Genomic DNA, 15,226 nt, shown 5'->3' with positions numbered 1-15,226 from the left:
TTGAGCAAGATTCTTCTTGCTCTTGGCTTTGGTTATCATCGAGTACAGATGCTTTTTAAGCCTGAATTTTCTATCTTGTTTCTATAAAATTGAACACTGAGTATCTTTCCATAATCAACTGTTCCACCCCATTTACCCATTTCAGCTATTGGTGTTCCTCCAAATTCCACCCGGTGCTCCAAATGAGAAACCGCAATTACTATCAACTCATCTTTACAGAGTAAATCTCTGTAGTGTTTGACTGATCTTGCTTCATCTCTGCCAACACTTCCTTATCTCTCACTTGGAATAACGCCACCGCCACCTCAAGGCCCTTGCAGCCTCTGTTCTCTTTTCTGAAAGAAAGCATAGTGATTAGCAAGCACTTTTTATAACTCACAGATCCGATCAGCCTCCTGTGTCGATCTGTATCGACTGCCAACTTGACAGGATATAGAGTTACCTTGGAGACAAATTTCTGGGCGTATATGTGAGGAGTTATTCTAGTTTGGTTCATTGTGATGTGAAGACCCATCCTAACTTCCAGGCTGAAGTGAGTAATCGCTTTCTGGTTCCTGACTGTGGATACCATGTGGATGGATACCGCATTTGCCGCCATCGCCGGCCACCATGACTTCCCTGCCATGACTGTACACTCCAACTGTGAGCCAAATATGAACACTGTCTTCCTTAACTGAAGTTTGTCACATATTGTATACAGCAATGATAAAGGTAAGTAATACAGAATAGTAACACCAAGAAGTGGGACTGTTCCTGCGATAACCTAGCCGTGTAATTCTAGGCCTTTGGAATGGATTTGCAAGAGGAATGTGCATAGTTTTGCAACTTTGGAGTCAAAAAGTCCTCGCATACTATAAGTAGAACATGATGGGCCATTCTTGGAGAATTTTTGAAGACCAAAATATCACGAGAAATGCAGGCAGTGGTGCCCCAGATCATGAGGATTTGGAGGAAACAAGGGCACTGGGAGGGGATGGAGCTAAAGTTATTCGTGTTTTCTTGTGACAAATAACCTAGCTATATTCTACCCATGTTCTCGAAACTGATGTGAGTAAGAATACAGGAGTAATGTGCTAATTGGTTTGCAGAAATATTTTCCAGATGGGTTAACATTCAGGTTGTGAATGATCACTGCTTATGTCTCTCACTTTGTGTGTGTGTGTGTGTGTGTGTGTGTGTGTGTGTGTGTGTGTGTGTAAGAGAGAGGGGGGTGATTTTGAAAGATTTGTAAAATGTGCATTTTTCCAGGAAGCTTTGCACTGTGAAAGGTACTTCGAGGGCAAGCCCCTGCCCACTGAAGACTCTGTCTTGTTAAAATGCATCCATCTGAAATGAGAGCCCACACTGATACAGCTACTGAAAGAATTCCTTAAGGACAGCGGTTCTCAACCCATGGGTCTTGACCCCTTTGAGTGATAGGGGGAGGCAGATCTCTGTGAGTTCAAGGCCGGCCTGGTTTACATTGTGAGTTCTAAGACAGTCAAGGCTAGACAGAGAAAGCTTGTCTCAAGATAATTGTCATTACATTTATGTAGTGTCCATGCACATGCGTCTGTAAATGCCTTATCTGCTGAGCCATCTCCTCGATCATAATTTACAATCCATCCAGTGATAGGAGCAGGATAGTAAACGCCTAACAACTAGATCTCTAAGGATGGGCCTAAGTCTTGGTTTGTAGTGTGTCGTAATTTTTATTGGGTGACTAGACTACCATTATCACAGCTGATTTCAAACCGTGCTGAAGTTATGAAACAGGCGTCCCATTTGGGAAGATGTAGACAGTGGAGTCTTAGGAGCCAGCCTGACCAGCTTCAGCACAAATTGTTCAATAAGAACGCTCTTCGCTTTCACGCTTTTCACTCCCTTCCCACCCCTTAGAAAAAAATGGTTTAAAGAGTGCAAACCCAACTTTTCTTTTTTTGTTTATTTTTTTTACATTTTAAACTATTTTTTAATATGCATTAGAGTTTTATTTGCACATATGTCTGTGTGGTGGTGTCAGAGCCCCTGGAACTGGAGTTACAGTTATGAACTGCCATGCGGGGGTTAGGGATTGAACCCAGGTCCTCTGGAGGGGCAGTTAGTACTCTTCAGCACTGAACCATCTTTCCAGCCCTTTTAAAATGCAGTCTTCTCTCTCTCTCTCTCTCTCTCTCTCTCTCTCTCTCTCTCTTCCTCTTCCTCTCTCTTTCCTTTCCTTTTTTTCTGATTTTTTTCAAGACATGGTTACTCTATGTAACAGTCCTGGCAGCCCTGGAACTTGCTTTATAGATGAGGCTGGCCTCGAACTCACAGAGATCTGCCTGTCTTTGCCTCCTGACTGCTGGGATTAAAGGAATTTAAACCCAACCTTTTAAAAGAGTGTTTAAGCATAAGCATCATGTAAGCCTATAATGAATGCATAGAAGACCAAAGTTCTTATATTAATATGACGTAACAAATTTTTCATCTTGGTGCCGGTTAAGTTGGAGTCACCTGAGCAGAGGGAGTCTCCATTGAGGAAGTGCTTCTGTGAGACCAGTTGATGAGCCTGTCTGTGGGGCATTTGCTGACTGAGGTGTGTGTGTGGCACAGCCCATTGTGGATTGTGCCATTCCTGAGCAGGTAGGCCTGCGTTGTAAAAGTAGTTGAGCAAGCCGGAGGAAGCAAGTTGGTAAGCAGTGTTCCTCTTCCGTGGTCTCTGCTTCAGATCTTGCCTCTAGGTTTCTCTGTGGAGCTCCAGCCCAGGCTTCCATCAATGATGGATTGTGACCTCTCACCCGGATAAACTCTTTGCTCCCAGAGGCTGTTTGTGGTCAGTGTTTAATCGTAACAGCAGAGAGAAAAATTAGGACAATGCTCATTATGAGTTCTTTAGGACAATCATGGTTCCAACCTTTAAAAAAATTACACTTTTTTTTTCCCTTTTCTTTTCTGGTTCTATGGATCAACCCAGAGCCTTATGTATTCTCGGTGAGAGGGTTGCCACTGAATTTAAAATTTATGGTTTGCAGTTGGGCCGTGGTGGCGCACACCTTTAATCCCAGCACTCGGGAAGCAGAGGCAGGCGGATATCTGTGAGTTTGAGCCGGCCTGCTTTACAAGACAGACTCCAAAGCTACAGAGAAACCCTGTTTCAAAAAGGCAAAAAAAAAAATTATAGTTTGCAAATTGAATGCCAACTACCAAATCTGCTAATTTTAAAGCTCTACTGGGTTTATTCTAGTTTGAGGTACTGTGCATCATCTCTATCAGAGAAGAGCCAGTGGGAAACTGTTAGCGTTTCTTTTCCACAACAAAACTGTGAGTCTCACTGACAGCCTGGGTTCTATAAGACTTGTTTGGAAATGAAGTCTTCTGTTGTTCTAACCACCACATTAGATCACCAACCACTTAAACAGCTCTGACTCTCACACGCCGGTGTTTTGACACGCGTGGGTCCCATCTGCTTAAATCACTCTCTTCTGACTAGTGAGTTACCAATAGCTCCCATCCTGTTGTCTTGGGCCCTTTTCTGGGTGGTTCTATTAGCATGAGTGATCTCTACCCCATGGAGAAGGCTTAGGCCACCGCTGGGCTCCAAAAGGAGCAGTGTCTTTCCTTCCCCATGGTATAAAATGCCGACAAGCTGTCTTTCAAACCCAAGTCTTTGATTTCAAAGCCAGTTATTTAATTTTTTTTTCAAGCAAATTGAAGTGGCTTGTTCATCTTTTGAAATAATATCTCTGGGTGAAAAAAATGAGGAATGAGGACATAACTATTGTAGGTACGGCTGAGGGGAGAGCTTTGTTGTGGTGACAAGGAAGAAGATAGCCAGAGGGTTCAGACTGAGCACAGCCAGGAGAGAAGACAGGGACAGGGAGAATCAAGAGACAAAATCTGAGCCCAAAGTCGCTGAGGTTATATAGGGATCAGTAGCTTGGGGAGGGAAACAGAAGTCCAGCCCTTGAGCTGGAGAGATTTAGGGTAGGGGAGGTTGAAAGGTGTTGGGAGGACCACTGATGCTGAGCGAGACTTGTGGGTTCCTTTGATTCCTAGCAACCTCTGCTGTAAGTCCTCATGTTTTCGCGAATCTGTTCTCACAATGTTTTGCTTCTATCTCACAATGATAACAAAAAGTAGCACCAGTGTGCATTGTTAAACTCTGTGCTATCTCATTTAGCCATCACAAACTACCGAAGTCAGATACTATTATCTCCTAAGGGGTGAGATACCAGCCTGGAAAAGCATTAAAAACATAAAATCTTGCCAACGGTTACACAACAAAAGCGCCTGAGGCAACACTTGAGCTAGCCTAGAGCTCTGGGTCTTGGTCACCTGACCCTCCATCCACACCAGGACATCAGCCTCAAGAACATTTTTTACCTATTAGTTCAAGCAACTCTAGTTTGTTTTGTTTTGTTTTTAATATCCAAAACATGTTTATTGGGGTGGTTTTCCACTTATCTCGGGGTGCTTTCTAAATCCTGCTTCCTCCAGAAGGACCAGCCTTCTGTCGGCCTTGTTCTTCCTGCTAGAGGCAGGCAGAGAAGAACCGAGGAGCCGAAATAGAAAACGTCCTTGCATCCGGCTAAGGGCTGTGGTGACGTCCCAGCAGCCTGGACTTCTCCCAGCCATGAGCTGGGAGCTGGGGCTCTGCAGGAAAAGCTACTTCTTGTTTCCTCTCTCTTTTCTGGAGAGATGGAGGCGTCCCTTCGAAGAGGTGTATTCTTAGAGGAGGCTGTCACCACCAGAAAGCCCCAGATATTTTTAAAGGCTTTGTTTTATAGTATATGATTAGATGTGAAAGTCAACCCACATGCTATCTTTTCCTCTTTCTCTCTCTCTCTCTCTCTCTCTCTCTCTCTCTCTCTCTCTCTCTCTCTCTCTCTCTCCATCCTCCCTCTCTCATTGTCCTCAAACTCCCGGTCTCATATGGTCCTCTTGTTCACCCTCCTGATTAGCTATTACTACTACAGGCTCGTGGAACCATCATAATCCCACATCCTCGTCCTTCAAAACAGGTCAGGTTCTTTGGTTATGCATAAACTGTGCCCCCAACCCAAATACCTTCTTGGTACACCCTCAGGAGGTAGTGCAATTTCTTTTCCTTTTTTAGACATAACTCTGTCATCACCTTTGCCTCTGAGAAACATTGAGTTGTGGCTGGGTGACATGGAGGCACAGAATGTGACAGTTTTCCTATTTCAACAATTTCCTTTTTTTTTGATAGAGAAAATTTCAAATGACGTTTGCATACTCATTTATTCAGATACAAAAGCTTCGCCGTGTAGATGAACCGAGGCAATGACCCTACATTCCTTTAATGTTTTTGTATCTCAGCTGTAGTTTTTGGGTTTTTTTTTTTTTTTTTTTTTTTTTTTGCTTTTCGAGACAGGGTTTCTCTGTGGCTTTGGAGCCTGTCCTGGAACTAGCTCTGTAGACCAGGCTGGTCTCGAACTCATAGAGATCCACCTGCCTCTGCCTCCCGAGTGCTGGGATTAAAGGCGTGCGCCACCACCGCCCGGCTTCAGCTGTAGTTTTGTAATTCCCTAGTTTATTTTCATTTTCTCTAGGTGATTGTGAAAACAAGCCTTTCAGATCTATAGCCATATGTGAGTTAGCTGAAGGTACAGCGAATACCTGTATCTGCCTAAAACTTTTTAAAATGCTGATTAAAAATGAATAGTAATGAACTATGTATGGAGGATAGCATTCTGGTACATGCTATGTATGGTACATGCCCAATCCTTTGCGGGCTTTGTTCTGTTCTGTTGAGCCCAGATCTCACCAGGCTGCTCAGTTCTGGCCTTGGGCTTGTCTTTTGACTAGTCATAGGCATGTACCATCGTGCATCTTAAACTTTTAAGTTTTCACACTCCAGCAGACTTATATTTGACATTTGAGTTATATGTCCACACAAAACAGGCATCTCTCTTAATTAACCAGATGATAAATAGTGTATCTAGGTATGTTTTAAAACTCAAAGTGGCCCCCCAAAATGTTGAAGAGGCCAAAGATTAATTTCACCCATCTCTTTCCTAACTTTGTCATGTACACACGAGTGCACTCTGAATGCGCATAAACTAAAACTTAATGTGGGCAGAGCACTGCTATAATATCATCATATCATAATCAGAGAGATTATGACTCTGTACGAAGCCCAGAGCAGAGAAAAGGCCTGTGGGTGTTGGCAGTTTGAATTACACTAGTCCATCCAGTCTGTTCTGTGCTCAGAGAGTGACCTGGGCCTTAGGAATATTTTAACTTCCTTGTATTCTGCTTTGTTGTTCTACACTTGTTTGTTTCCTCTTTGTTCTAATCGTTCATAATCTGGACAACGCAAAAGGTTCAGCCAGTCAAAAAAAAAAAAAGAGGAAAAAAAAAAGCCCAGCTTTTGTTACCTGTAAACCTTAATCAAATGTTGTTTTTAACATTTATTCTTTCATACATAATGCTGATTTCCACCTACAAATTACTTTGAAGATAAGACACTGTGGGCCTGGGGACAAGTGACATTATCTGACTGAAGCACAGGGACTGAGAAATGCAGCGTTCTGGGTGGAGACGGTGGATGAGTCACCTGACCAGGAACACAGACGTGGCCAGCTCTAGTGACCTTCTCTAGTAAGGCCCTAAAGTAGGACACATGACTGTTATTGGCTGTCATGCTAGGCCTCAAGGAGGGATGAGTCCCACAACAGGCATTTTTATAATGAGCTGTTAAGGATCATATATTCAAGCAGTTCAATTTTTGCTTTGTAGTTAATTTTTAAAAACCCGATTTTTTTGAGAGGGTGTTGCTATGTAGCTCATGATGACCTCAAACTTACAGCAATCCTCCTGCCTCTGTCTCCAAAGTGCTGAGATGACCTTTGGCTCACCATACTCAGCTTGATTACTTTCGAATATCTCAGATTGCTTTCATCCATACGCAGTATTCGTTTGCTAACCAGGCATGCTTCATGCGCTGCTAACTATACTAGGGCTTTTGTCCCCCCACCTCGAATGGCTGCATTGTCTATCTGTCAACTCGATATGAAACATTCTCATGATTTGTATCTTTCCCCCAAAACCTGCTTCTGTAACAGATGACCAGCAAAACAGCCCAGACACACCAAGTGCCTACTTAGGCTCCTGCTCAAGCATCTACGGGAGGAGACTCTGTATTTTAAAGATGATTAAAAGTGATGCTAACTGGCTGGGGGAACTGGCTTAGCAGACAATACCCTTGTCATATAAGCCTGACGACTTGAACTTGAACCTGCAGAAGCCACATAAAGCCAGGTGTTTGTATTCTCAGCTCTCTTTAGGGTAGATGGGAGAAGCAACAAGAGACCAACAAGAGAATCCTAGGAGAGCCAGTTAACCTGGAGTCTGCAAGTAGCTGTTAAGAAAGAGATAGAGGGTGAGGAACCCTGCCTGTTCCCTGACCTCCACCTGTGTGCCCAAAGTCAAATACATAGACACACAAAACACCAAGTGAAGCTAAAAGGAAAAACAGTCTTTCCAGGTTCACAACAGTTAGAAAAGTATTGGAACCAGGAGTGCAATTTGGTCATTCCTTTTATCAGTGTGTGTGTGTGTGTGTGTGTGTGTGTGTGTGTGTGTGTGTTTAGACACGCACAAGTGGAGGCCGGAGTACAATTTTTGGGAATCAATTCTCTCCTTGCTGGTGGTCTGGGCATCAAGCTCAGGTCATCAGGTTTGCATGACAAGAGCTATCTATAACTGGCTGAGCCACCTCGCTGGCCCCAGACCTTCTAATTTCCAGGTCTTTAGATACATCCTATTAAATAGGACGTGCTGTCAATTTTACTTCCTTCGGGGTGAGACTAAGGGAAAACATTAAATTACAGCTGCTGGCTAAGGGAAAGATCTTAGCAAAAGAAACGGAGGTAATAAGCCGAGATGGTCCAAAAGGCAACGTCAAGAGCGGAAAAGTTGAGTTCGGAGGAAATGAAGTAAGACGTGAACGAGAAAATCAGTGATGGAGGCAAAGGCACGGTAAGGGGGAGGTGAAGAAATGATGAAAACGCCAGTAGAATAGGAGTCTATGGATGCTGCTGAAGCAGGGCAGCGGAGGATGCTGGCCGAGTCCGAAGGACACGCGGCTGACCCCCCACCCCCGCCTCCACAGGCCCCGCCCACTTCCACCTCGCTCCGCCCCCAGGCTCCTCTCCCCGCCCCCGGTCTCTTAGGTGATGCTGCAGCCAAGATGGCGCTGGCGGCGGCCGCGGCGGCCTGAGCGTCATGCTCCGGGCTCTCGGCGGCGGCTGCGGCGGCGGTGGCCTCGGCCAGGGCCTCGAGTCTCTCCCGAGAGTGAGCGCTCGGGCGCCTCTCCTCCGTCCCGGTGAGACGGGACCGCGAGGAGACCGCCGTGAAGGGAGGAGGAGGCTGTGAGGACCACTCGAGCCCCGCAGGCACCATGGCTGGGATCATCAAGAAGCAGATCCTGAAGCACCTCTCCAGGTCAGCGAGCGGGCGAGCCGGGTCCCCTCCCTCCGCTGGCCGCCGGGGCTGGGCCACAGGTCCCGGCTCTCTCTCCCGTCGCTGGTGGCGCCCCCGACCGGCCTCAGGAGGCACGCGGAGGGTGGCGGGTGGCGGGGTTCAGCGGGCCAGGGTCTCCCCGAGTGACGTCCCTGGCGTCCCCCAGGTGCTGAGTGCCGGGGTGGGCTGGCCCCGGGTCCGGCTCGGGAGCTCCCGGGGCTCGGAGGCGAGCGGTTCCGTTAACCGAGGACGGCTGGGGTGTGTGTGTCTCTGTGTGTGTTTGCGGACTCTTGGGGCTGAGGCTGCCTTCCCAGGGAAACGTTAACCTTGCGATTGTTCTCGGTGTCCCCGTCCCCTGCTCCTACCTGGCGTTCCCTCTCGGCTGCACGGGAGGGTGTGCTTGTTTGCACAGTTGGGATTTGTTTTAGGTAAATAAGCAAAGTTCTCAGCTTTGGCAAGTTCTTGACGGAGTCGTTTCAGTTCCCGCAGCGTTCTGAAGAGTTTTCTGGTTTTGCTACCGAGAGACCCCTTTAATTCAGGGAGTTGAACGTCTCTGGTGTTTGAACCTAAGCCCTGTCATTCTTTCCATTTCATAACACAGTTTTAGTCAGGAACATGACTCAGTAAACTGGCAGTTTGTTACAGCTCTTGGGCTTCTCCATATTTGTCTCAAGACACAGGCTAAATGTAGGCTCCTGTTCCAAGTTGGTGACAGGGAATTCAAGGCTCCTGGTTATGATCTCTTCCTGCCCTCTGTTATTTCTCAGTTAATGAATACTTTTAACTGATTAAAGGAGGGTACTCAGAGATAATGATAGACTTTTATACTAAACAGAAGCCTTCATTCACCCGATTTATTTATATTGCAGGTGATACATTGAGAACACGAACAAAACCCATACTATGATTCAGCAGATGTTTCCCTGACATTAGACTGGATAAAATTTAATACATATAGTATATATATATGCATAAGGTATCGAACTATAGCAAAGTTTGTGACCGTGTATTTGGTTCTTAATGTCACTAATTGGAAAGTGTGTATGTGTGTGTGTGTGTTTGAAACAGGTTATGTAGCTCAGGCTGTCCCATAACTCATGACAAATCCCCAGCTAACCTCAAGCTGAGCGTCATCCCGCCTTAACTTCCTGAGTACTTCCTGAGGTCTGTGCTCCCACGCCTTGTTGGAATTTTTTTTTTAATTGCATAGACAGTGCAATACTGAACCGTCTTATTTTGGAAGAAAGTTTTATTTCTTTAAAATACTGTCTATTACTTAGGTAAGTCGGATTCATATGAGATACACTGTCCCCTTTCTTAGCCCTAGTTCTTTAAGAAAATTCAGATCCATGGACAATGATTCAATTGCCTATTTCTCTCCCAAGGATGATGGTATTATACCACTGTGTGCCTAGAGGAAAATTTAATTCAATCGATAAGTGCCTTAGGGCATTTTATCCTTTAATTCTCTTGTACGGGTCCATTTGGGAAGAACTCTTAAGAGGAAGAGCAGAAGTGTAATGGCTTACTTTATCCCATAGATAGCACCCACATACTTAGAGTTAAGTACTTAGGATTACTTAGAATCTTCGTGATTTCTTCCGCCTGTGTGGTAAATAGTAATGAGCATTTCTTTTCAAATCAGGAAGTTTCCAGAACACTGGTGTTTTCTTTCTTCTTTGATGGAGAAATCATTTGCAGTTTATTTTTGTAAGATTGTTATTTTACACTCACTTGCCGTGTGTGTCCACGTGTGCACATGTGTGCCGGATCCACCCAATGTACAGGAGTCTGAGACAACTTGAAGAAGTTGGTTCTCACCTACCACCATGTGGGTTCTGGAGATGGTAGTCAGTTTACCAAGCTGGCAGAGTGCCTGCGTATTATGCAAGAAGCACTGGGTTCAATCCCCAGTGTTTTTATAAACTGACTGTGTTGACAAATTCCTATAACCTCAGCCCTCAGGAGGTGGATGTTATAAATTCAAGGGCATCCTCAGAACTCAAGGTCATCCTTAGCATAGACTGAGTTTGAGGCCAGCCTGGAATACTGAAATACATTGGGGGAGGGAGGTTGGTACCTGTCCTGTCATAGAAAGGAAGAATTAGGAAAATGTATAAGCGCTTTATAGGCTCTTTTGTAGGGACGCTTGCAGGAAGGAAGAAGTCTTATGTAGACCAGTGGTTCTCAACCTTCCTAACGCTGTGACTCTTTAGTACAGTTCCTCATGTGGTGACCTCCAACCATAAAGTTATTTTCATTGCTACTTCTTTACTGCTGTTATGAAGCGTAGTGTAACTATGCTGATATGCAGGATATCTGATTTGCCACCCCTGTGAAAAGGGTCATTTGACCCCCAAAGGGGTTGCGACCCACTGGTTGAGAACTTGTGGTCTAGAAAGCTAGAATGCTCACTCTGAATGAACCTTCAGATTTTAAGACTGAAACTAGCAGTGGTGGAGACTGGGCAGTGCTTTTGAAGCTGGCTTGTTGGGAAAGTGTGCATGAGGAGTTGTTTTATAAATAAGAGGCTGACACATACTCTCAAGTAAATATGGAATGGACTTTTAAGTCCACTTCTCCGTTTCTTGTCTAATGTTTGTTTTCTGAGTGCCTCTTGCGTTAATGAAAAGTTTATGTACTTGACTGATCTGAACTATGGGGAGTGTGATGAGAGAGAGGAAGAGGTTAAAAGTTCTGTTTTTAAGAGAAATGAAACAGGAAAAGCCTTTCAAGAAGAAATTACCCAGCTATTTTAGACTAGAACAGGGTATGTGTTGAAGGTAGTTACAGGGGAATCTTTTTTACTTTTTCCCCCAGTAAGGAACTAGGAAGTTCTTTAAAAAGCCCAAACACACACAGGAAAGGAAGATAGAACAGGAACTGCCTCCTGTTTCACCTTAGACCTTTTGATTTGTTGCTCTGTGTCTGTCTGTGTCCAGGTGTGTAGGTCCACAAGTAGGGACAAAAGATTCAAATTTAATTAATTAAGCTGGGACAAGAAAAGTGATAAGAAAGCTCCAGGTAGAAATGCTCCCCTTGTGCCCTTAGCCCCAGGACAGTGTATTCTGCACGGGTTTGTCTGGAGATGGTTCTCCCGGTAGACTGCACCTCGTCTGGGTGGAGCCTTTATCTTGTTTGAAGCAGTGATTATCCATCACTGGCACTCTGTTCCTCGGGGGACATTTGACAGTGGTTTTGATTATTATGACTTGGAAGGTGGTTCTGTTGGCACCTGGTCGGTAGAGAAACTAGACACTATCACGCCCAGCATAGGCCTCTAAAATTAAAAACTCATCGGGGCCAATGTCAGCAGCTGAAAAGCAGAGAAACTGGTTTAGAACATGTAGCTGTGTATCAAATGATTGAGCTAGATCACTTAGCTAGCTAAGGTTATTTTGTCTGCAAATAACAGAAATGTGGCTATTTATGTAAAAAGGGAAATTTAGTTGAGGCTTCAGGGGTGGGTCACCAGATTCATCGGAAGATCTGACCACAAACTCTGAGACAGGCGGAAGTCAGTGAGGCTCCCTGATTCTCCCTGAGAGATGCCCCTGTCTTTTATCTTAGATTAAGGTCTGTCAGCTTCAGGTCTGAGACCAGACACTTCCACGCAGTGTGGGTGTGGTTAATGTTTCTAGGAATTTCCAAAGGTTCTTGAGGGCTACAACTGCTCCTGGCTGAAAACTGCAACTTTGGAGCACTGAGCAGTTTCTTAGGATGCTTACTCTCTGATCTCTCCTGCCAAGTTTTAAATTCTTGGGAGGGAAAATCTTTCTGGCCCAGTTCTAGCTATGACAAAGTGTTGAACAGTTCTTAGTTGTCTTTCTGTTTCTGTGAGGAGACTTTATGACCAAGGCAACTTATACAAGAAATCACTGAGTTGGGGGCTCACATTTTCATAGGATGTGTTCACAAACATCACGGCGGGGAGCATGGCAGAAGGCACTCAGACACAGCACTGGAGATCTGATTGAGCGCCTATATCCTAACCCATAAGTAGGAGGCAGAGAGAAAACTAGCTGGGAATAAATAACAAGAACTTTTGTTATTTATAAAGCCCACCCTCAGTGACTCACCTCCTCCAATAAGACTGACCGCACTCCTTAATCCTTCCCAAGTAGTTCCACCAACTGAGGATCAAGCATTCAAATATATGAATCTTTAGGGGCCATACTCATTCAAACCACCACTGACAGCAAAGATCTGGTTATGGAGAGAATTATTTGGAGTCAAGATTGCTACTCATTTTGATGTCAGTAATAGGCTTAACTAAATTAGATTTTCACGGGCCTCATTTGCTATGTTAAGGAAATTGAACTTCCTACCTGGGGCTGGATGACTGCTAATAAGAAATTCTAGCTAATAGAGGATGTAGTTAGTAAAAAAGTCTTGCTTGTAGAGTCTAGGTCCAGGAACAGTATCTAAAGTGGAAATACAGCATCCATAAATGGACTTGGGGTAACTTAGGTTGTACAGTGATGTATTGAAAGGATGCTGAGGTTCTTCAGAACCTAGTATCTCTGTGTTTGCAGAACCAGGTTTGCAAAGGTCCTGGGTCCAGGTCAGCTTCGAGGATAGAAGGAGAGCCTTCTGTGTCTCAGTGTGGATGTTTTGTAAACTAGGGGGAAAGGACAGTTTATGGGGTGACTGCAGGCCTGGGACATGGCTTGTGAGTGAAGTGCCTGCTGCACAGCCACGAGGATCTGAGTTTGTTTCCCAGCACCCACATACAAACTGGAAGGGGCAACAAGTTTTGTAATCCCAGGGCTGGGAAGGTCGAGCCAGGTGGCTCCTAGAGCTTGCTGGTCAGTGAATCTAGCTGAATTGGTGAGCTCTAGGTCCAGTGAGACCCTCTTTTTCAGAAGATAAAATAAAAAAGGTAAGGTGGAGAGTGATTGAGGAAGACATCAGGTATCATCCTCTGACCTCCGCATGTGTGTATTCTCATATAAATATGTAAACAAAGTTACTTTCTCTTTGTCCTTTTTTGTTTTCAAGACAGAGTTTCTCTGTGTAACAGCTCTGACTGTCCTGGAACTCTCTTTGTAGACCAGGCTAGCCTCGAACTCACAGAACTCCGTCTGTCTGTGCCTCCTGAGTGCTGGGATTAAAGGTGTGTGCCACCAGTGCCCGGCTGAAATTACTTTCTCAGTTAATTATCTCACTATTCAAAGACTAAGTTTTCATAGGCTTTTTTTGTTGTTGCTTTTTTTTTAAAATTCTGAGGCAAGGTCTTGCTAGATAGCACAGCCTTGCCTGGAACTCTGAACATTTTTGTTTATTGTGTGTGTGAGGTACATGCATGCCATGTGTGCGTTTGTAAAGTTAGCAGAAACCAGTGAGAATCGGTCCCAGGAGTGTTACTTGGGTCATCAGGTTAGGTGGCAAACATCTCTACTCACTGAGCCACCTCATCAGCCCTTGCTTGGGCCTCTTGGCTTTTCTGCCTACAGTTCCCACGTGCTGAGAATTCAGACGTGGGTCTTGACCTCTGGCCCATAGGCCTCCCTTTTGTGATAAAGCTTCCTAACCCGTGGGACCGTATGTGTCCCAGGTCCTGAGCACTTACATTTACCACATATTGAGCACTATGGAAGCAAAGGTGATTTTAATGGATTATATTCTGGTCAAGGAAGCGTAAGAGGGTTTTTAGCCTGTTTCTAAACTGTGCTGCAGTATGAAATTTGTGGGAGTTGGCTGACTTAGAGCAGGCAACTGAGAGAAAACTGAGTTACTTTTTGAACAAATGAATTTACTTTTATAAGTTTTGAGGTTACTTAAAAGTAATTTTGTTTTTTTATGCATTTGTTTTTAATTACTTAATAAATAATTTTAATGTAATCCCTAGTGATATGTATGTTAATAATAGTCATACTAATTTTTTTAACAAATAAATTCCTGAGTGCCTGCTTTATATGAAATGCTGCTCTCTAGCACTGAGACTATAGCAATAAGAAAGGTAGATAAAAATCCCCTCACTCATGGGGTTGACATTTTAATAAACAGTAATTAGTGAAACATGTAACAGTGTGTTAAGTGCTATTGTAAGAAGTAATGGAAGGGCTGGAAGAGAGGGAGGGGTTTCTAGTTGGTCTTGGGTATGCTGGTCAGCAGTGCTCAGCTGGGATGTATTTGACAGGACTCCCGGAAGAGGTGGCGGGGCGGGGGGGAGGGGGGAGGCAAATGCAGACAGCCGCCCAGGCGGTCACTCACACGTCCTTTTGAAATGTGTTGAGGTGAACTAGAGGCCAAGGCTGCGGATCACGTGCCTCAATGACGAGGCACTTGTTTGGCCTGCTAAAAGCCCAGGGTTTGATCCCCAGTCAACAACAACCAAGTCCAGATCATGTCGAAGGACAGATGCTAAAGATGTAGGATCTCCTCTCCGACTCTGGATGTAAAATGCTGGCGATTGGGCACAGAGCCCGGAGTTCTGTATAGACTCCGTTTGAAATGGGGAGGCGTGGTGGCACATGCCTGTAATCGTAGACGTGTGATGTGGAGAAGGAAACTCTGGAAGTTCAAGATCATTCTTTGCTACGTTGTGGGTTAGAGGCCAGTGTTGACTAGGTAGAAATTGTAGGTCCTCATACCCCGGTCCTCTGGAAGAGCAGCCTTCTTCATCGAGCCTTCTTCAGCTAGTTTCAGGTTTTATTTCATAAATTACTGGGGCAAAGTTTCCTTATATCCAGTATCAGAGTGGGAACTGGTAATGACTAGCTTTCACGCTGAAGTGAGGTTGGAAACCAGTGACAGGTTTGCAGCCAAGGGTCAC

At 44.8% G+C, this 15,226-nt stretch overlaps 1 protein-coding gene across 1 annotated transcript in view; it reads left to right on the top strand.

Annotated features, from left to right (window-relative positions):
- The first annotated feature begins 8,152 nt into the window (after positions 1-8,152).
- The window catches only part of Bltp3b (bridge-like lipid transfer protein family member 3B), a 67,117-nt gene continuing 60,043 nt past the window's right edge, over positions 8,153-15,226 (top strand). Inside the window, exon 1 of the mRNA XM_075954674.1 lies at positions 8,153-8,430. Within this exon, the coding sequence (XP_075810789.1) occupies positions 8,387-8,430 (44 nt within the window). The 5' untranslated portion in view covers positions 8,153-8,386. The remainder of the gene's footprint in view (positions 8,431-15,226) is intronic.

The sequence above is a fragment of the Microtus pennsylvanicus genome, chromosome 20 (genome assembly GCF_037038515.1).
Source record: "Microtus pennsylvanicus isolate mMicPen1 chromosome 20, mMicPen1.hap1, whole genome shotgun sequence".
Classification (NCBI taxonomy): domain Eukaryota; kingdom Metazoa; phylum Chordata; class Mammalia; order Rodentia; family Cricetidae; genus Microtus; species Microtus pennsylvanicus.
This window is presented reverse-complemented; position numbering and strand designations above follow the sequence as displayed.